We start from the raw sequence: 23,548 nt of genomic DNA on the forward strand, positions 1-23,548 counted from the left end.
ACAGTGGTGTCTGACTGATATAAGGCATTTACTAAATATATATAGGAAGAAGGCAGGGAGAGAAATGGATGGAGAATGAAGAAGGTGGGAAAGTGAGTAAGAGATAGAGTGAGAGAGAGGAGGGGAGGGAGGGAAAAGGAAAAGGAAAGAGAGAGGGAAAAGGTAGAAAGAGAGGAAGAAGAAAGATCTTCTAGATCTAGATCAGCATCATCATAGATATGGTAGATTTTTGCTTATAGAAAGGGGTAAACAGAAGAAGCAAGAAAAAAGCACCTAGATTTTTTTTTTTTTTTTTTTTTTTGGCGAAAGCATCTACCCTGTGCCAAGTGTTTTCTAATTATCTTTAATAGTGCTACACACAAAAAAAGATGTAAAATTTCATGTTACTGGTGAAGAAAAAAAAAAAAAAAAAAAAGCTCTGTAAAATTAAGGAACTTGCTCAAGACCTGACAGATGGTTCTGAATGTGAGGTGCCCACACCATCCCCACTCCCCAACAGGTCTATTTTTTTTTTTTTTTTTTTGAGAGGGAGTCTTGCCCTGTTGTCCAGGCTGGAGTGCAATGGCAGGATCTCGGCTCACTGCAACTTCAGCCTCCCAGACTCAACTGATTCTCCTGCCTCAGCCTCCCAAGTAGCTGGGATTACAGGTGTCCACCACCATGCCCAGCTAATTTTTGGTATCCTTAGTAGAGGTGGGATTTTATCATGTTGGCCAGGCTAGTCTCAAACTCCTGACCTCATGATCTGCCCACCTCAGCCTCCCAAAGTACTAAGATTACAGGCGTAAGCCACCGGGCACGGCTTTCCCCAACAGTTCTCACATCTCCTATAGATAAGTGGTCACTAAGCAGCCTACCTCCGTCACAGTGTTATGTGGGCAATCATTCACAACATTTTTTATTTGATTTTTTTAAAATTAAACACTATTTGAAAAGAACCCGTTAAGGACCAACACATTTGGACTAAAAAAGATGGCTGAAACTGCTGAAGTGTTAGAGTGTGAAGCAGACGGGGAGTCTCACCCCACCAGACAACTAGGGAAGCTGAAGTTGACTGGCTGGCTTTCATGAGGAAGGAGGAGTCAGTTTCCATGGTATGGACACAACACTCTGGATAGTGAAGACTGCCTGCTAGCACAGAGCTCCTCGAATTTCACATGATACAGTAGGTGTTTTTATATTACCCTTTCTTATTTACTATAATTATTAAAGATCACTCACATGTATTAGAACTGATATTTATTGACTACTTTGCACTTGATTTCCTATCTTTCTAGTAGATGTGTCTCTACCAGAAAGATAGGAAATCAAGTGCATTTAATCAGATTCACAAGGATTGGTTGCTAAAAGAGCCAACTGATACATTTCAGTAGTCAAGGCTAGGCTAGTGAATTTATATATTTTCTGCAAACAAATGTTTTTGCTTTGTAGAAAGCCTCTAATTAATAGTTATTTGTTTTTTAAAAGCAGCTTTATTAAGACGTAATTCATGTACCATAAAATTGGATTCATTTAAAGTATACAAGTCAGTGGGTTTTGGCATTTTGGAGTTGTGAAAGTATCTAATCTAATTTTAGAACATTTCACCACCCCAAAAAGAAATCCTGTACTTCTCAGCAGTCACTCCCCATCCCAGCCTCCATCCCAGCCCTAGGCTGCTTATAATATACATTCTAGCTGTCTAGATTTGCTTATTCTGGGCATTCCACATACATGGAAGTATACAATATGTGGTCTTCTGTTACTGGCTTCTTTTACTTAGCATGTTGATTCAGGGTTCATCCATGAAGCATGTATCAGTACTTCATTTCTTTTTATTGTCAAATAATCCATTATATGGATATTCCACATTTTGTGTATCTATTCATCTATTCATCGTCTAACAAACCTTTGGGATGTTTTTGCTTTTGCCTATTATGAATAATGCTTCTACAAACATTCATGTAAAAATGTTTATATGGATATATGTTTTTCTTCTCTTGGGTATATAGCCCATTGGAATACTCAGACTTTCCCATTTCAAAACGTACTACAAAGCTACAGTAATCAGGACTGTGTAGTACTAGCATGAAGATAGATATTTAGATCAATGGGATAAAATTGAGAGTGTAGAAAAAAATCCTTACATTTATGTTCAATTGTTTTGTGACAAATATGTCATGCATAAAAATCAACTCAAAATAAAGACTTAAAACTATAAAACTCTTAGAGGAAAACACAGGAATAAATATCTGTGAGGGAGAAGACCAACTTCATTCTTTTACGTGTAGATATCCAGTTGTCTCGGCATCATTTGCTGAAAAGACTATTACTTTGTCACTGAATTGTCCTGACATGCTTATTGGAATCAGGAAGTGCGAATCCTCTAGCTTTGTTCTCTTTCAAGATTGTTTTGGGGTCCGGGCGCGGTGGCTCAAGCCTGTAATCCCAGCACTTTGAGAAGCCAAGACGGGCAGATCATGAGGTCAAGAGATGGAGACCACCCTGACCAGAATGGTGAAACCCCGTCTCTACTAAAAAATATAAAAAAATTAGCCAGGCATGGTGGTGCGTGCCTGCTGTCCCAGCTACTCGGGAGGCAGAGGCAGGAGAATTGCTTGAAACCGGAAAACGGAAGTTTCAGTGAGCCGGGATTGCATTGCACTCCAGCCTGTCTCAAAAAAAGAGAAAAAAAAGATTGTTTTGGTTCTTCTGGGTCCCTTGCATTTCCATATGATTTTTTAGAATCAGCTTTTCCATTTCTCTGGAAATAAATATTGATGCACAACGCTTCCACTTGAATTGCAACTCACCCCTGGGAAGTTATGGAATCTTGGCATGAACTTAAATGTGGGGCAAACGGGGTTGGTTGAAGTATAAACCTGCTTAAAGCCTTCTATGAAAGGGAAGCAAACGACTTCTAGATACTGATTTTAAAATGGTTTTGTTTTAGCGGCACCTTCAGATTAAAATCACTGTAGCATTTTTGTTTACTATTTTATCAGTGATTGAACGCTCCAGTGTAAGGGATTTCTATAAAATGAGTTTTAAAAGTAAAATGCAGTCTGTGCCATCTTCTCTCTTACCTAACATAGTATCTACAGAGCGCACCTGTTTCACAAAACATGCCCAGTCCTTGTCCTGCACACCCAAAGATTCTGATTCCTTTTGGACTGAGGCCTAGGTGTCTGTATTTTTAAAAATCCACTGCTGATTCTCATGTAACCCTTAAGTTGGGAACAGCTGCTACACCTTTACTCCCTCCTCAGCTCTCCAATCTTGCTTCCTGCCAGTCTGTACCCTGCTTTTCAGTCACAGAGACATTGTCACTCAGAATGTGGTAAGTGAGGTAGTAGTGCTGTAAGAACTTGTTACAAATGCAGAATCTCAGGTTCCAGGCCTATTAAATCAGAATCTGCATTTTAACAAGATCTCCAATGATTTGTATACATCAGACGTTGGCACACTGTGGTCTACAGGCCAAATCTGGCTCACCCTGTTTCTGTAGGCCCGTGGTTCACCACTTAAGGTGTTAAACCTCTATGGGCTAGCACAGTGAGACTCTCAGAGCAAGCCCAGACAACGCCCTCTGCCCCTGCTGCCCTCTCAGCAGTCCTCAGCTATGCCTGGCCACTTCCTGGGGCCCTGCTGGTCACCACCTACACAATGGGGACTCTGCTGGGGGCAACTGCTGGGACTGAACAGTGGAATCTTCGTATGGGAGTGGGTGGCTCCATTAGCCTCCTTGTCTCCTGCCTGCTAACCGAAGATGACCTCTCCAGGAGGAGAGAGAGCTCAATGGGATCTGACCATCACTAGGGCGGAGCGAAACTGACCTATCAGGCCCTTCCTCCTCAGGCCTATTCTCATATTCTTAAGAATATCTCCAACTGAGGGCTGCTGCGTACAAAGAGGGTGGAAAGATCCACCCCAGGCAAGTGGGGCAGGGTGGGGCAGGAGTTTTTATGTAATAGACTCTTGGCATAATTTTTTTCTCCTCTTTTTTTTTTCCTCTTGGCATACAAACATTTACTACTTTGCTCTTTACAGAAAAAGTTTGTTGATTCTTGGTTTACACATTAGGAACTACTTGCCATTTGCAGTGTATGACTCCAGCCACAGACGCTGTCCTTCAGTTGGGGAATCCCTCCACCTCCACCAGTAGCCAATTTGTCTCTGACTCATCCCTTCAGGACCCAGCTTAGACTACTTTTAGAAAAAGTTCCTTTTTCTTCCTAGTCTTTGTGAATGGCTCTTTCTCTCTGTCCCCTGGGCATTTAGAGCATTGTATTTTAATTACCTTTACTTTTCTTTCTCTCCCTCTAGGGCTGTTCTCACATTTCAAGGCATTCACCTGGCGGGATTACTACAACAAAGATGGCTGGGCCCCCATCAGGAGTTTCAGATTCAGTTAGGCTGAGGCTGAGCCCAGTAATCTGCATTTCTAACAAGTTCCCAGGGGCTGCTGTTCCTCACACTTTGTGAAGTTGACTCAGGCTCCTCCTTGTGATCTCAACTTAAATCTTGAGATCAGAGACAGTCCCAATGGTCCCATCTCAGGTGGCACTCTCTCCACTCTCGTTTTCTATCTCAGCCCCTGATTTGTTTACGTCAGCAGCTCTTAACCTTTATGCTCTTAAAAATTATTGTGAGCCTCAGAGCGCTTTTGTTTATGTGGGTTATAGCTATCGATTTACTCTATTGGAAATTAAAACTGAGAAAACTTTTAAATATTGATTAGCTCTTTTAAAAAGCTGTAATAAATTTCTTACACATAATATAAATGACATTTTATTAAAATAAATATATTTTCCAAAACAGAAGAAATGTGACTAGTCACATAGGTTTACTGTCCCCTGCCCAATCTCTTTAATATCTGACTTAATAGAAGACAGCTGGATTCTTGTATCTGCTCCTGCATTCAGTTTGTTGTTCTGGTTAAAGTAAGTAAAGACAATCTGGTTATATACAGAGAGATACACACACAAACACACACACACATATGTATATGATATATATACTCACATACATATATTTACGTATATAATTATATATAATATGTGTATACACACATGTACATATATAATATATACACACTTATATTGCAGATACATATATTACATATGTATATATATGTATGCACATATAATATATATGTGTACATATAATAATATATTATACATATAAAGTTGAAAAAGGAGGAATATTTTCAGAAAATTGTGGATATTTGATACTACAACAAAATTGTATAAGTGGCAACGTCTTAAAGGTTAGTTGCAATGGGGAATCCGAAATGATATCAATGCACTTTCTATACTGTTTTATTATAATCCATTGGTCTATCAAATGGACCTCTTTTTTGATGCATGATTTCATAACATCCTACTTTTTTCATGGAAAATATTGGTCTATATGGTGATAAGTATTTTCTAAATGTTCACACATTTCATTGTACAATATTCTAAAAACACATTTATTAAGTAATCAAAGATTAAGATTTAATAAAAATATTTCTTATTTTTTTCATTTAAGATGTTCCTATGTAACTGGCTTTTTAAAATTTACTCTGAGTGTGTGGTGAATGGCGTGATTACAGGTCCAATTTGGTGTCATTGCCTTGCTTCATGCTAAGGTACCAGCTGTTTCCTACACTATTGTTTTTGAGCATAACATTAATAACAACTTTTAGGTATTTATTTGTGTGTTTGCGTGTCCATCTCAACTGGCGTAACAATACTAATACCATTAATTTTCACGGAGCACCTGCTCTGTGTCCAGTATAAATTTTTATAGGAATTGACATTTATCCTTACAACAACCTTGGGAGATTATATCCATTTTATAGATAAGAAAGAAAAGGCACCGGATTACACAGGTAATGTAAGGGAACACTACTAGAACTCTGAAGTAGAAGTAGGAAATAGCGCTGGAGGATGGTTTGAGGCCAGATAGCAGTGTGTCAGCCTGTAAGTTTAGACACAATTCTGTTTGCAGTGGAAGCCACCAAGTTTTAGGGTAGGGAACAGGCACACACTAACCACAGGAGCTAAGGTTTAAGTACGCACTCATTCTACACATATGAGGCAAACTTAGAGGTAAATACATGCGCCAGGAAAGGAAGTAAACGATACACAGATCTATGGGATTACTCACTAGAATAAAGGATTACATAGAATTTCCTAAGTGGCATGTCTCTCCCACAGTTGTTTTCTGTCATGGAACTGACCAAAATGTCAGACATGACAAAGCTTCACCAAGCTGTGGCTGCTGGAGACCACAGCTTAGTGAAGAGGATTCTGAAGAAAGGTCTCTGTGACCCAAACTACAAAGACGTAGACTGGAACGACAGGACCCCACTTCACTGGGCTGCAAGCAAAGGTGAGTGGGCAATGCTCCAGTAGATCTGTCCTTTTGAGTCCACCATTCATTCATGAGGATATCAATGTGGGGGAGTGGAAGAAACATCTCTTTAGAGTCAGATGGAAAATTCCTTTCTCTCTCTTTCTTTCCTTTTCTTTCTTCTCTTTCTTCTTTTTTCTTTCTTTCTCTTTCTTTCTTTCTTCTTTCCTTCCTTCTTTCTTTCTTTTCCTTCCTTTCTCTCCCTCTCTCTCTCTCTCTTTCTCTTTCTCTCTTTTTATTTGGAGACAGAGTCTCACTCTATCATCCAGGCTGGAGTGCAGTGGCATAATCTTGGCTCACTACAACCTCTGCCTCCCCAGTTCAAGCAATTCTCCTGCCACAAGCCACCTAGTAGCTAAAATTACAGGTGTGTGTCACCACACCCAGCCAACTTTTGTATTTTAATGGAGATAGTGTTTCTCCATGTTGGCCAGGTTAACTCCTGACCTCAAGTGATCCATCCGCTTCAGCCTCCTAAAGTGCTGGGATTACAGGCATGAGCCCCCAAGCCCGGCCCCAGATGGAACATTTTAATCCTCACATCACAGCTTATTAGTTGTAGCACCTCAAGCAAGTTATTTACTGTCTCTGGGCCTCAGATATTCACCTAATTAACGCATGCAGTAATGCCACCTTGGAGTCCTGTGATGGGGATTCAGTAAAATAATGAGTGTACAGTGCCTATCATATAGTCTGCTCCCAGTTAATGTTAGTCCTTTGCCCTCTCAACAGGAATAGAGCATCACAAAGAAGGATGGGTAATTTGTTTATCTCATCACCGAATCCCCCATGCCTGACATAGCTCAGTTGCAGGACTGGAGGAGGATAGCAGCAAAAACCCAGGCAATGGGCTTCTCAAAGGCTTTGGTAACAGAAAGCCATTAAAGAATGTTAAGTAAGAAAGTGCTATGGTCAACTCTGCGTTTTAAACATTTATTGTGATTCCTATGTGGAGAATGGGTTGACAAGAAGCAAGGCTGGCTGCAGAGAAATTAGTTGGGATATTTTTGCAAAAATCTAAGTACAAAACGATGGTAGCTATACTGAAGCACCTTTTAGTGAACATTTGCTGTGTGTTGGGCACTGTGTTGTGTACTTCATGTCTGTAATTTCACCTTCACTCCACTAGAAGTCAATGATATAAGGGGTAATATTCTTAAGTTGCAAATGAGGAAACTGGCCTCAGATATTTGTTTCTTGTCTGAGGTGCCACTTGTTAGCAAGTGGGACTGTCAGGATATGAAATCACATCTATCAGCTAGAAAGCTTGTGCTCTTAACCTGTGCTACCTGTCATGTAAGTATGACTTAAAATATTTGTTTCTGACTCAGCGCTGAGACTGCCAAAAGCAGAATGAGCCTTACCAATAGGCAGGTTGTGTGGCCTGAGAGAAAGAGAAAGAAAAATTCCTATGCAGGGCCTGGCCTGTGGCAATGCACCAGTGAGGGAAGTGTCCTGGAAGGAGGACAGGGAAGGCTTGTAGGGTTCAGGCCCTAGGTGGGAACAAGGTTCATAGGGTGAGGTAGGGCACTGAGTCCCTGGTAAGAAGAGGGAAAAGAGAGGGAGGGATGATGACAGGAAACTGGAGGCTCCCCAAAGGCAAAGTTTCCCCTTCTATTGTGTTACCTAGGCTGGCGCTGGCCTCAGGCCACTCAGGACATCTTTATCCTAACCTCATTCTGTTCCTTCTTGCTAAATCTAAGGGCAAATGGAGATGATACGGCTCCTGATAGAATATGGAGCCAGGCCCTGCCTGGTTACCAATGTGGGCTGGACTCCAGCTCATTTTGCAGCGGAATCAGGCCATCTGAATGTACTCAAAGCTCTCCATGCATTGCATGCTGCCATCGACGCCCCCGACTTCTTTGGAGACACACCAAAGAGGATTGCACAGATCTATGGGCAGAAAGCCTGTGTGGCATTTCTGGAAAAGTAAGTTTGTGTATTTTTTTTTCTACCTATAGAAAGAGCAGAGGAAAAGGGGCCTGTGATCAAGATCTTGGCTGATTCTATGGCTTCAGGTCGATGAAAATGAAATGAGGAAATCCAGTCAATGGACTATTATTTTTATTGATTTTTTTAGTTGAGTTATTTTTACTAATGTTTCACTGAAAAGACCAGTTTGGGGGTCAAAACTATATTAACATGTTGTTTTAGATTATACAAAAATTATCTCAGATAAGGGAATTGGGATACCAAGTTTGAAGGTGGGACATGGTGCAAGAACCACGACCTTCGGCTTTCCAAAAGGCATCCAAACTAGCTGTGTGACCTTGTGCAAGTCAAGGCAGCTTCCTGATCCTCAGTTTTCTCATATTTAAAATGAGGCAGGTGAATTAGATTTGTATTTTTCAGTACTCTTCTATCTTTTAAAACTTCTTTGTTCATCTGTGAATGCCCTACTTACACACTAAAGAACTTATCTCGCTCCTGTTTATTTTTTTCAGCCAAGCATTCAAACATAATTAAGCACCAATAATTTGCATAACAATTATAGCTCTGAGAGCGATAGAACAAAATTTGGAAACTTAGAATTTTATTGTTTTGACAAGCAATTAATACAAGAGAAAGTAAAGTATCAGAGTGAGGGCATCGTTACTTGGAAACCAAATGATGTAGACAGCAATCCTATCTACAGGGGCAGTCCATGATGGAGTGCCCTCCAAAGAACCTGAAAATCTAGTTATATTCAGAAAGTTGAACTAGTGAAAATTTTGCCATGATGCGATTAGTTATCTATAGAAGTAACCCAAGGGACATTCTCTTAAAGGTAATGTCTTATATTAGAAATATCCAGTATCACAATCGAGATGATTTGGAGAATAAAGAAACAGAACCTTAAGTCCTGACTCACATACTCACTTTCTCCCAATTTCAGCCATCATCCCCTGCATTCAATGATCTCCATCTGCAGTGGACCTCAACATCAGCAGACATTGTTCACTGAACCTTTAAAATCCTAACATACCACAATGTGACCATAGTTCTCTTCACTTTATCAGTTCTTGGATTATCACACAGGTCTTTGAATTCATCAAGATCTCTTGTCATTGAACTTCTCCTTTTCCTCCTAATCTATCACCTCTCTGAAAGTCTCAGTAAATTTCCTCTACCATCTGGGTACCATAATACACTCCATTCTTCCACTCTCTTCCCACTATTCCTGCTATTAATTCTCAACCCAGCATGTAACCCAAAATTCCCAACCTTAGATGAATCTCTGTCTTCTCCATTTCTATGCTTGTTCAGTGAGATAAAATCCCGCATGTAAATATATGGTATCAACAGCAGTTTGAATATTTCCACCTTTCTTTGAGCCCTCAGAGCAGCTTAGCTATCTCTTCCTAACCTAATCCTTCATTGACAATTCCAAAGCCCTATCACCTAAGTCTGTCTCTGAGGTATTCCTTATATATTAGAAAGAATACTGAAGCCGTGGGTTACACATTGCTCAACTCCCACACCTGCAGGTTTTATGTACATTTACATAAAAACACTTAACATCAGTTCCTTCTTGCCGTCCTGTCTCTCCTTTGTAAAGTATTATCCCTCCATGTAGACCCTTGATCCAGTCCTTTGTGTCTTCTGGAAGACCATTCATTACTCATGTGTTCTTTGTTACACCTTTACTCTTTCTCTTGTATTTTTAGTGTTTTTCTTTTCCCCTTCCTATGACTTCTTTTTGGACTGTGAGCATGTTCAAATAGATATTATTAGACACACAAAAAGTTAGAGGCCCTTCTGAATTCCGTTGTGTCTTTCTTCTTCCCTACATGTCTAAGCCACTTAAAAGCTAATCTACTTTTATTTTAATCCAAAAGGAAAAGCACTTATGCTTACAGTGTCCTATATGTTTTACAGTAATAATTTGTGTAAAAACCAGAATTTTTTAATAGTTGTGTGTATTTTTTATCGTGACGAAAAACTCATAACATAAAATGTGCCATATTAACTGTGTCTGAAGTTCATCGGTGTTATGGACATTTACACTGTTGTGAAACAGGTCTCCAGAACTTTTTCATCTTGCAAAACTGAAACTCCATACTCATTAAACAACTTCCCTTTTTGTCTTCTCCCCAGTGGAATAGAATTTTGACTCTATATAAATCAAGAAACACCTCAATTCTTTAGTAGTTTGTGTTTGCAAGATCTAAGATCATGGTAAACATTAAGTTCTTTAAATGTGGGGGAAGGACAACATGTCCCTCCCCTGCCTTGTTAGCAATTGAATTGAGTAGGTTTAAGTTGTCTGTTAATTGGAAGGATCTACTATCTCATTTTGATCCAGAGGAGAGAGGTGCATTTTGAATATCAAAATTAGATTAGCTTTGAGTTTGTACTAAATTGGGAATGTAATAGATTTTCATAAAGTATATATGCCTTGTTGGAAATGTCAACTGTCTTTACATCTGCTTGTAAAAGTTTCAAAATATGTTTTTCTCTCAGAAGGCAACGTTATTTCATTTGCTTGAATGTTATGATAGGAATGCTTACTGATACTACTTGATAGTCATATATATAGCTTTGGAACTTTAACATATATATATGTGTGTGTGTGTGTGTGTGTATAACACATATATATATGTATATAACACACATATATATATGTGTATATAACACATATATATGTGTGTATATATATATATATGTATAACTATAGCAGTATTAATGATGATAGTTTTTCTTCTTTGAAACATTAAATTTGAGGAAATGTTTTTTTAAAAAAAGCTAATCTATGTAATTGTCTCCATTTCTTCATCCCTCACCCACGCTTCAGACTTCTTCCCCCATCCTTGTACTAAATCAGCTGTCACCCAAGTCATCAGGGAGCTCCTTGTGCTATACCAATTGCCTCTTCTCAATTCATATCTTACCTCCACTTAATTCAGTATGTAATATTTTTGAAACTCTTGCTTTATCTGATGCTACTCTCTTTTAGTTTTCTTTTACCTCTCTGATAATTTCTTATGACATTTTAAATATGTTTTTTCTAAGAATAAATCTCATGATATATTCTTGCATGCCTTGTGAATGCAGACATTCCTCAGGGACCTGTCCTTGGCTGTCCTCTACTGACTTTCTCTAGGTAATCTCAGCCCCTCCCTAGTGACCAGGGATGAACATGAAATATGACCCCAACATAACTGAAATGCAGGAGGAGTGCTTTCCTCCAAATCGTGGGAGTGCTATTGCCAAGAAAAGTTAGGCAAAAAGTGTTGAGCCGGCAAAAACAACAAAGGTCAGTCACATCATGTGTTAGTCATCTCTATTTATCAGTTCCCACTAAGAACTTCCCTTCTGACAGTTAGAGGGCTTAGGAAGAAGGATCCTGAATTAAGGGGGAATTAACCTGGGTCTTGAAAGATAGCTGACTGATGGAGGACAGAGAAAAACTGTTGATTCAGAGTGAAGGCACCAACTTGGAAATGTGTATAGGTTGTGTGTATATGTGAGAAGGTGAGGGATAGTGGAGGGACAGCGTAGGGTTGAATGGCCTGGCTAAGCAGAGCATTCACACTAGAGAGGAGTGGAGGATGAGGTCAGGTGAGGGGGTGGGTAACCACAGTGAGCCCAGTGAGCCAGGCAAGCAGAAGAGTGTGAGCTCATCAGGGGATTCACAAGCCGAACTAGATGCATTAGCAATTCACATGTGTAGTAGAGGAGTCGGCAGTGGTACTGTGTGGCATTGAAGATGGTTAGACTTCAGGCAAGGGGGTTACTTAAGGAATTTCTTATTGATTCACATTTTGAGTGAGTTAGCTCCTAGGATAGGTGATGAAGAAAAAAGATGTAAGAGAACTTCGAAAGAAACCTAGACACTATGTGATCATTTTCTGAATATCCTAGGAATTATTGGGAAACAATTTGGCTTTTGATTTAGTCCCCTAAGTGATAAACCAATCATTTAGCAAACAATTTTGAGTTCTGTTGTGTGTGTGTCATTGAGTTAGACACTAAAAAGGACCTAAAATAAACCAGATATAGTGCTAGGCATCCAGAAGTTTAACTACCTGGGAGAAGAAATAACTTGTTTACATAAATAACACTAATGCAAGGCGGAGAGTGACTAGGCAGAGGAGGGACTGGTGTGGTCTGAAGTTTGAAACGTCACCTCCAGCTTGGGGTGAAGGACTACCAAGTTTGCTGTCCTTTGAATAAACTGTGCGTTTTATAATGGTTTGCACTTAAAATGCTATTTGCCTTGCCTATACCATTATCTATCCTTTTAAGTTCCATTTGTCCTCATATTGGTTCAAATTTTATTTCTGTAAAGTGACTCTTGCAACTGCCTTTAAGCAAGTCACCTGCTCACCTTTTGCCTCATACAAAACTGTATATGTGTGTATTTCCCATTGTCTATGTGTGTATAATGCTCTATTTACCTAATTGTCTATCCATCCATCTGTCCATTTATAATAATCTATATTTTTACATAATCCCTCCATACATATAAAACATATGTGATTATGAGTCATTCTCATTTTCTTCCTTATATTTACTTTTACATTTTATACAAGGAACACACATCACTTTTATCATGACAAAAAATACAACTAAAAACAAAAGAAAACAATCTTCCACTCATATGCAGGGTGCCCTATGCATGTGAGCACTTCAAGAATCAGCAGCACTTTCTTCAAGCTAAATGACTCTCTTTGAGTCTGTTGACATCTCACTCAGGTCACACAATTTTTCCTCCCCTCCAAGTAGTTTCTTTAGTGTCTGAGACCTTCCCTAAGTGTATGCTTGGAATTGCTCAAACTTGGCCTCCTTCCTTCTCAACTGAACTGCTGTGTGCAGAGCCTGTGAAGAGAGGCCGATTTCAAGTCTGGGGCAGGCTCTCCTGCTCCAAGTTCAGAAGCCCCTCTCTTCTTTCCTAGGGCAGAGCCCGAGTGCCAGGACCACCGCCGTGCTGCCCACCAGAAGGGGCTGCCTCTGGATGAGCGTGATGAAGATTGGGATGCCAAGAAAAGGGAGCTGGAGCGGTCTCTTCCTTCCCTAAATCAAAACATGAACAAAAAGAATAAGAGAAGTCGAGATCCTACCAGGCCCAGAAATACCAAAGAGAAGACAGTATGAGAACTCAAACTTAGGTTTTCTGGCAGGGGACTTTGCCTGGTGCCAGAATTGAGGCTGTTAGGCTTGGTGGTCTTTCCATGGCTTTACTCACGGACCCTTACCCACCTGGTTTCTGCAAAAGCCCATGGACCTGTCACTAGGTGCTGTCTACATGGGCTGTTGTCTCCTGGTTAGCACCAACAGTGTACAATTACCAGGAGAGGACACAACCTGCTTGCTTTTGCCATCAGCGGTTTGTAAGGTCAGCATCTTCTGTCCCCTCGCCGCTAACAATGATAGAATTTCAGGGAAAAGGAAACTCTGCCATGAATTAACTTCATCCCTGATATCTAACAAAATAATATAAAATAATGAACATGTAATTATAGGTCTACTTTTTCAACTGTAAACTCTGGGAAATTAAATTCAGATCAGATAATTCCAATTAAAAATTGCATCCAAATTGAGATGCAAAATACACATTAGATTTCAAACACTTAGTACAAAAATATAAAATGTCTCACTAATAATATTTAATATTAATTGTACATTGAAATGATATTGGGGATATTGGGTTGAATAAAATATATTACCAAAATGAATTTTATCTTCTGCCTTTTACTTTTTTAAACATGTGGCTACTAGAATGTCTAAAATTATCCATGTGGTTTTCATTTTATTTCTATCAGACAGTCCTGCTATAAAACTCAAACAACATGTTAAGCTTCCGCTAGGAGACCAGTCTTGTGTATTTTACTTTCCCTGGCTGCTCCGCATTTTACATATACTAATTGCTCTGCCTGCATCAATTTATTTAGCTGTCGAATATCTTTATTACACATTGGTCAATTAATGTTTGCCTTAATTCAGCCCATGCTTAGTTTGAATTTTCTGGAATGAAAAAAGTGCTTGAATATCTTATAGGAAAGCAGTATAGCTAGAGAGGATACCTTTCCTCGTGTTGATCTACCCCTGAGCATCAACCTCTTTCTCTATGCTCTGCAGTGCAGACTGGTTCATGCTTTGGACCACTACAAACATTGGAAGACACCTGACTCGAGCTGGACTAATAAGATTCTCTTAGGTACTTGAAAAGAAGTCCTCATGAGAGGCTAGACCAGTTGCATATGACTTCAGAAGTATGGTGTGGCTAATTCTATATAAGAGCTGAGGAAGGGTACAGAGGTGCTTTACAGAAAGGACAAGAAGGCTGAGGAAAGACAAAGAAAGATAGGTCAGTAGACACATGAATAGATAGATAGATCAGATAGCTAGCTAGATAGATAGATAGGTAGATAGGATAGATAGATAGATGAATAGTTAGGTAATTTGCTGTTCCTAGTTCTGGTTCCTTACTCAGGAATTTGTAAAATACTATTTAATCATAAAAGTTTTCTTTTGCTTACAGTACATTGAATTGATTGTTTTCCTTGCGAGCACACTTTTCTAATAAGTGCAGTATTTTAATCATGGACTTATGAGTAAGGCTTACTTAGGTTTGTATCCTCCTCTACAGAAATGGGTAAAAGAATTCCAGATTCCTGGGGTTGCTGTGAGAATGAGACTGACAATGTGTGCAAGATGCTGGCATTGGTACATTGTAACTGGTCTGTGTCATGACTGTTGTATTACTATAGAAGTGAGCTCAGTTTTCCCCTGGGAATCTTAAGCGGATCCAGAAATAATGCTCTTTGTAAGTCAAATAAGGCTTTCCATTTTCCAGTCCATAAAGATCCCCTGTCTAGTTTTATGACATGGATAATAGCCTGTCCTCCCTTGGCTGGATGAAACTGTGATAAGCAAAGTGTCCTTGAGGGTCTCTTACTGTGTCCATCATCCTATGGCCTCCCAGTGGCCTCATTGTGCCCTCATTTCATACTTAATCAAATTGAAATATAAAGAGACTTATGTCCTCCTTCACGAATTTTTAGTTAGTAAATGATAACAACAGGAAGAGAAAGCTAAAAGAGCTCCATTGTATGAACAATTTGATGCAATATAAACTCTGCCCTAAGTGCTTTGCATGTATTATATCTAATCTGCATGACATAGCTGCAAGGCAGGTATCATTATCCCCAACTGACATCCCAAAGTGAAGTTCTGAGAGTTGGAATGACTTGCCCTAGGCCACCCGACCCTTGTTTGTGCAGGCTGGCAAACCCGGCTGGATTTGTTTGGTGGGCTAACCTTTCAGGCTCTGAGACTTTCGGCAGGTTGCTTAACTTCTCGTTCCCTTTTCTGTAAAGAGGGATAATACCAGGGCCTATTTCATAGGGTTGTGGTGAGGATCAAATGAGATAATGCGTGTCAACTACTTAGTACAATGTCCTCCACAAGGTGGTGGTCACCAAATGTTAGTTACTGTGGTAGTTATTATTTTTGACAGCCTTCAGTGTCCCAGATATGTAATAAAGAAGAATGGCTTGCCACAAAGCATCTCCCTCAGATTTGGGGTGGCATCATTCTCTAAAGCCCATCGAAACCCTGAATGAAGTTGTCCACCTATTTTCTTGCCCCTGAGGTTGAGCTCTCCACTGAGTAGCCTTAGGGCTGAGACTTGTCCCTTGCAAAGTACCTGAACCATAGCAGATGGACTTCTGACATCCTGCCTTCATTCTGCCTGTGCATTTCATTGGGATCTATTTGAGGATTTGCAGCAGTTGGAGGGACTGGTATTTGTGTTCCTTGTCCGTTCTCTCCCACCCTCACAGGCAGGGAGAAATTAGGTGTTTATGTCATGTAGGAAGTAGAGGCAATATCACGTCATAGGGCAGTGGAAGAGGAGAGGCCATTCTGGGTTTGACTTCCCCTGGCACTGGCTATGTAACTGTGGGCGGTGATTCCTTACTTATAAAACAAAAGGGTAGAACCAGATCTCCAAGATCACATCTATTGCTGATATCATATCAGAGTCCAGAACCTATAGACCTAGACTGTCTAACAAACCAAGATAAAGCAGGATGTTGCCCCCTGAAGAATTCACACCAGACATCCAATCTTAGTTAAATTAAGATGTTCACATTCACTAGAATCATTAATTTTGGATCTATACAAAACCTGAACTCATTAAGGAAATAACAAGCAATGATTCTTCTGTCACTAGGGAAGATCCAAAGTCAGCACAATCCTCCCTCCCTTCTTTTGTTTTACCAGTTGTCAAATGTTTATAGAGCCATACTTCATGTCTAGCACTATGCTAGATTCTGAGAATCAAAAGTTAAATAAGGACTGAGTAGGCTGTGTGCTCCTGAGGGTACTTTTCTCAACTTTGGATGTCTATTACCTAGATGAGTAATTATAAATTTTGTTAAAAGAAAATTAAGCAAGTGATGATCAAAATATTAGAAGATGCCTTTATCTTAGCTTTACAAATGAGAAATCAAAACTGTTATGGGTTGAATTGTGTCCCCTCTAAATTTATATGTTGAAGTCCTGATTTTCAGTTCCTCAGAAAGTGACCTTATTTGAAAATGGGGCTATTGTGGATACAGCTAATCAAGTGGAGTGGAGTGGAGTGGACCTCTAACCCAGTATGATTGGTATCTTTCTAGAAGGAGACACGCACTGAGGAGAGAGGATGTGAAGAGACACAGGGAAGAGATGGCCATCAACACACGAAGGAGAGAGTTCTGCAGCAGATCCTTCCCTCACAGCCCTCAGAAGGAACCAATCCTGCCAACACCTTGATTTTGAACCTCCAACTGCCAAAACGATGATGAAACATTGAATTTCTGGTTTAAGCTGCTCAGTGTGTGATACTTTGTTATGGCAACCCTAGCAAACTAATTCAGAAGTTACTGACTCTTGGTTCTGAGCCACTTCCATTATAGTACAAGAGGGTGAGTAGCACTATGTGTGTCCAGGGCTCTTCTGCATAGCATTTATGTCTTTATTTTGGCCAATGACTGAATTGTATGGAAATATTTTTTTTTGTCCATGGGAAGATTTTTTATATCTTGTGTTTAAAAAGCAATATTTACTGTGGATTTTAAGAACTGTACCACAGAACACTGCATTCAGGATGTGTCCCCATGAAATAAAAGCAACTAGTTAGAAACATTAAAAATGCAACATGTTATTTTTTAGTATTTATATTATCAACAAGAATGGTGGGATCTATTTTGCTTACAAATATCCATTATTTGTCATTCCTTGAGAGAGAATACCAAATACCCTGATTTCAGCCAAAAACATTGTTAAAGTTTTTCTTATCAGATCTCAGACCTTAATCCTTGACCTTTGGAATTAAGGGCAACCTTTTATTTTCTATTTATGTCTTATATACACCTTTGGGAAGCAACGTTACTTTAAACATTCCTGAAGAGAAACATTGTAAGTCAAACAAAACAAGCATCTAACCAAAACCAGTTTAACCAGATCACATATGTTACACTGAATTATTCTGTGATATTTAAAATGATTGATTCAGTTCATTTTCTTTTAATATTGCAACATTGATTTGTGAGACAATAATATCTTGTCTCCTGCTTTTCCACCCTCCACATTATCACATGAAGAGGAGAAAAATTTAGAAGATAAAGTGACTACAATATGGATTGTAAAATCTCTCAAGAAGGAGATTCCTAAAACTACCTTGATTGACCGGGAGCAGTGGCTCACACCTGTAATCCCAGCACTTTGGGAGGCCGAGGAGGGCGAATCATGAGGTCAGGAGTTCAAGACCAGCATGGCTAATATGGTGAAACCCCATCTCTACTAAAAATAAAAAAAATTAGCTGGGCGTGGTGGCACACGCCTGTAGTCCCAGCTACTCAGCAGGGTGAGGCAGGAGAATCACTTGAACCGGGGAGGTGGAGGTTGCAGTGAGTCAAGATTGTGCCACTGCACTCCAGCCTGGGTGATGGAGCAAGACTAACTCAAAAAAATAAAATAAATAAAAAACCACCTGATCAAGAACAATACTAAAACACGTGGCTACAATTTTCAGAGAAAAGACAGATTTTTAAAAAACAGTTAATAAAGATTACGAGTAACAACAGAATTTTTTTTTTTTTTTTTTTCTGATCCCAGTTCCCCAATCTGATCTCACTTCCTACTACTCCTCTTTGTACACCGCTGGTGTCTTCCAAACTGGGCTGCTCGCTGCCTAGTGACACCTACACTATGTGCAAAGTGCTGTTCCAAATACGTTACCATGTCCACTCAGTATGTCTTTGAGGTAGATGTTGTTTTAAGTGAGGTCATAGGGGTTCACAGGTAATCGGTACAGGGCACAAAGCCAGCAGGGGGCAGAGCTGGAACTTGGGCTTAAGCAGCTGAGCTTCACAACCTGTACCGTGCCTGTGTGCTGTGAGCCCTGGCTCCTGTCACCTCCGCTAGACACCTTCCATCTTCCCTCCTGCTTCTCCAAACCCTATTCCTTCTTCAGGGTCTACCTCCACCAGAAAGGTGCTCAGAATACAAGGCTCACTCTATCAAGGCCTGCTATGGGCTCTAATTAAACTTCTGAGAGAGTTTCCTTTTCTTAACTGGTTCATAAATATCATTTTCCTCTGAGCTTGGTTCTGCCTTAAGCTCTCTGAAAAGCAAGGGCTCTGCATATATTTCTTTTGTTTCTCCCAATGGGCTTAGTTAGTTTCATGTCATGATCAATATACATTTCTTGACTGAAACCGAGTCATCGAGGGTTTTCTAGATGAGGGTGAGGAATAATTTTTTGCCCCTAAAACTGATAAAACAAAACAAAACAAACAAACAAAAAATCTCATAGAACCCAAGCTGGAGTATTTAAGAAGTTAAGGTTGGTTTTCTCAGCAACCTGGAGAAACTTCACTTTTTTGTCTTCCAAGCCTGGTCTTTAGAAAGTTTAATTTAAACCCAAGTTACTGAAGTGGTTGCAGTGACATATAATAGAAGCTTCTGTTTACTGAGCATCAACCATGTGTGTGCCAGGTATTTTGTGTCAATCCCTTCAAAATGTCATACTTAGTAAGATAAGTATTTTTACAGATAAATGGAAATTTAAAGATATTTGAAATTAATCAATAATTTATTTTTATAGTTTATATTTTTGAGACAGAGTCTCCTTCTGTTGCCCAGGCTGGAGTGCAATGGTGTGATCTTGGCTCACTGAGATCTCCACCTCCTGGGTTCAAGCGATTCTCCTGCCTCAGCTTCCCTAGTAGCTCGGACTACAGGCACGCAACGCCACACCTGGCTAATTTTTGTATTTTTGTTGGTGATGGGGTTTCACCGTGTTGGCCAGGCTGGTCTTGAACTCCTGGTCTCAAGTCATCTGCCTGCCTAAGCTTCCCAAAGTGTTGGGATTATAGGTGTGAGCCACCATGCCTGGCCAATCAACAAGTTATTGATGAAGATTGCAAACTATAGCTGCTGTGTTTGAGTTTTTTCATCTCATTTTTTTATATTCTCCAATGCTGCCTTTTTTAGAATTAACTGAATTCCCTTAGTTCTCAACCTGCATCTGAAATGTTTCTGGGCAAACTACTTAACATTTCTGATCTCAATTTTCTTTTTCTTTTCTTTCTTTTTTTTTTTTTTTATAAATACGGCTTTCAAAGTTGACATGATGTCTACTTAGAAAATCTCAAAAACATCTGGAAAAATAACTGCTACAACTATTTGGGCCATGGGTTGCAAATATACCAATGAATACCTTAAAATAATAATAGTTCAAAATGACCAACATAAATCAATGGTTCTTAATAGGGAAGACTGACCTTAATAACTCAAACATTTAATTTTTTGCTTAGGTCTAGAATTATATCAATCTGGTGAGATAACCCTCATTCTTTTATGGTAATCTGACTATGGTGACTACAAATTTGATACAGTTTTGATTAATAAAAATGGGGAAATCTACAGACATTAAAAGTTTAGCAAAATAATACTATGAAAAACTTGATGTCTATAGTTTGACGACTTACAGGAAATGGGAAAATAGATTGAAAGACACAATTTGGTCAAAGTTTACTCATAAAAATAAATAATGATCTATTTTTTAAAATTGAATTTCTTGTTAAAAATAATCCAAAAAAAACCCTTCAGGCCCAGGTGCTTTACTGGCAAATTCTACTAACCATTTAAGGAAAATACAATACCAATTTCATATCAACCCTTCCAGAAAATAGAAGGGAGGGAATACCTCTAACACATGTTATGAAGCCAGTATACCCTGATAGTAAAATAAGATGCCAGTATCATAAAACTACAGAACAATATTTCTTGTGAACACAGGTGTAAAAATATTTAACAAAATGCAACAAATCAAATTCATCAATATATAAAAAGATAGTACATCATGGCTAGGTAGTTTTTTTACCCTATGAATGCTAGGCTGGTTCAACATTCAATAATCACTCTGCGTAATTCTCTACTTTGTCAACAGACTGAAGAAAAAACACCACATGATCATCTCAGTAAACATGAGAAAAGCATTTGAGAAAATTTAGTGAAATAAAATGAAAACACTCAGAAAAGTAGAAAAACCTACTTGATTTCATCTATTAGGAGACCTATAGCTACTGTAATTAGTGGTAAAAGACCGAATATTTTATCCCTAATATTGGGAACAGGACAAGGATATTCCTCACCATTCCTATTCCACATTATGCTGGAGGGTCTAGCTTGTGCAATAAGACCAAAAAAAAAAAAAAAAAAAAAAAGACTGACTAAAAAAAGACTACAATAATCTCTGTTTATGGATGTCATCAGTGTCTATTTAGAAAATTCCAAAAAGTTTGAAAAGAGAGCTACTGGAACTAAGAAGTGAAACTGGCAAGGTTGCAGGATACAAGGCAAATATATTTAAAGTCAATTCTTATTCTTATAAGTTAGCAAATGCACTATTGGCAATTGAAAAATGCATAAAATGCCATTTATGACAGTACCAAAATTCCATGAAATACTTAGGGATAAGTCTAAATATGAGCAAGATTTGTACGCTGAAAATTATAAAACTGATGAAAAACCAAAGATTTAAATCAGTGGAGAGACACAAATGCTCCTTGACTAGAAGACTCAATATTGTTAAGATGACAATTCTTCCCAAACTGCTGTACATATTTAATACAATTCCAATCCAAATGCCATCAGGATTTTTTGTTAGAAATTGTCAAGCTGATTCTAAAACTTATAAGGAAAGGCAAAAGAGCCAGAATAGTCAAAACCATTTAGAAAAAGAACACTGGTGAAAGATGCACACTACCTGATTTCAAGGCTTATAATAATAATCAGGATAGTGTGATGTCAGCAAAAATATAGATACATAGATTTATGAAACAGAAGAGAAAGTCAAGAAATAGACTCCCATGAAGATAGTCAAGAGATTTTTTTTTGTCATAAAAATGTCATGAACATTCAATAAAGAAGAGTTTCTTCAACAAATGATGTAGGAATCATTTGTTTGAACAGTTTGAATTGGATATCCACACATTCAAAAAATGACCCTTAATTCACATCTTGCATCAAATACAAAAATTAACACAAGATAGGTAAGAGACTTGAAAATAAAACACAAAATTTGAAAATTCTAAGGAAATCAAAAGAGACATTATTTGTGGCTTAGAGTCAGGCAAAGAAAGATGTCTTAAGTATGGTACCAAAACCATGATTTAGCATAAAAACATGAGAATTTAGAATTTCTATTCAAAAGACACTGTTAAGGAAATGGAAATATAAGAAACAAACTTGGAGAAAACCTTTGCAAAACATCTGATGAAAGACTTGCATCTAGAATATATATTTTTAAAAGCTCAAAACTCAATAATCAAACAATCCACTTTATAAAATGGGCAAAAGATTTAAACAGCTAATCCACCAAGGAAAATGCACAGATGGTAAATAAGCACATTAAAAGATGGTTGTCCTCATTAACCATAAGGGAAATTCAAATTAAAATCACAATGAGATACACACCTATTAGAATGGAATAAGAAAAAAAAAAAAAAAAAAAGCTGGCAATGCCAAGTGCTGGGAATGCAGAGCAACGGGGTCTCCCATACTTTGCTAGCAAATGTACAAAATGGTAAACCCACGTTGGAAAACAGCTTTGGAGTTTTAAAATAAAGTTAAATATACACTTACCATATGACCAAACAATCTCACTTTTAGACATGTACTCAAGTGAAAGAAAAACTTACATAAAACCAGCCTATGAATGTGTATTGAAGCTTTATTCATAATTGCCAAAAACTAGGAACAATCCAAATATTCCTCAACCAGTGAATGAATAAATATATTTGGTTCTCCAATACAATGAAATATTACTTAATGACGAAAAGATATGAACTACTGACATACACAATATGCATGAATCTCAAGTGCATTATGCTCAATGTAAAAGGACCAGATTCAAAATATATACATATAGTATGAACAATTGGTATAATTTTCTGAAAAATATACAACCAGGACAGAAAACAAATCAGTGGTTTCTAGGTACTGGGGATAGGAGGGAGAGTTTACTCCAAAAGAATACACGTAATTTTTTGGGGGTGATGTCATTGCTCTTTACCTTGTTAATTGTGGTAATTACATGACTGGGTTACATGACTGTGTGGTGCACTAAAAGTGTGTATGCAAAGTATATGTTAAACATTTTTTAATATGGGGGAGGGAATTAATGATTATTTAATTCATGTAGTAAGACAAAGCTCCTTTGAAAACACCAGGTCCATGAGAGTTGAGGATGGAAAAGGGAATGTATACCATAAATTCTTGGTGAAAAAATTATCGGAGCTACTGGGCTAGTTCAGTGGATTCCCTATTGGCTTTGTATCAGAATAATCTCTGGAGTTTATAAAAAATACAAATTTGTGAATTTCTCCTCAGAGATTCTAATTCAATAAGTCAGGTCCCAGGAATTTCTGTTTTTTCAATATTCACTAAATTAATGTGATATCCAACCAGGGTTAGAACTCTTAAGCTGTATGGTTGTTAAAATCCTTTCTAAATTAATCATTCCTAAGACTGCATAAAATTTAGGATGTATGTGAACTTCTTTGGAGGAAAAAGATTTCTTTTTACTAGCCCTATGTAACATTTAACATTTCCTTCAACTATGAATGGTGGGTAATAAAACTCATATGTATTAGTATTTCCTGTGGCTTCATTGTACACAGATACCTCA

At 38.4% G+C, this 23,548-nt stretch overlaps 1 protein-coding gene across 1 annotated transcript; it reads left to right on the forward strand.

Moving 5' to 3' along the window:
- Positions 1-1,096: 1,096 nt before the first annotated feature.
- Positions 1,097-14,016, forward strand: ANKRD66 (ankyrin repeat domain 66). Its single transcript, XM_074397077.1, is given in 5 exon segments — positions 1,097-1,165; positions 4,306-4,389; positions 6,183-6,357; positions 8,082-8,310; positions 13,260-14,016. Coding segments are annotated over 5 exon segments (756 nt in total). The 3' UTR covers positions 13,459-14,016.
- The last annotated feature ends 9,532 nt before the right edge of the window (positions 14,017-23,548 follow it).

This window comes from Saimiri boliviensis, chromosome 4 (genome assembly GCF_048565385.1).
Source record: "Saimiri boliviensis isolate mSaiBol1 chromosome 4, mSaiBol1.pri, whole genome shotgun sequence".
NCBI classification, from domain to species: Eukaryota; Metazoa; Chordata; class Mammalia; order Primates; family Cebidae; genus Saimiri; species Saimiri boliviensis.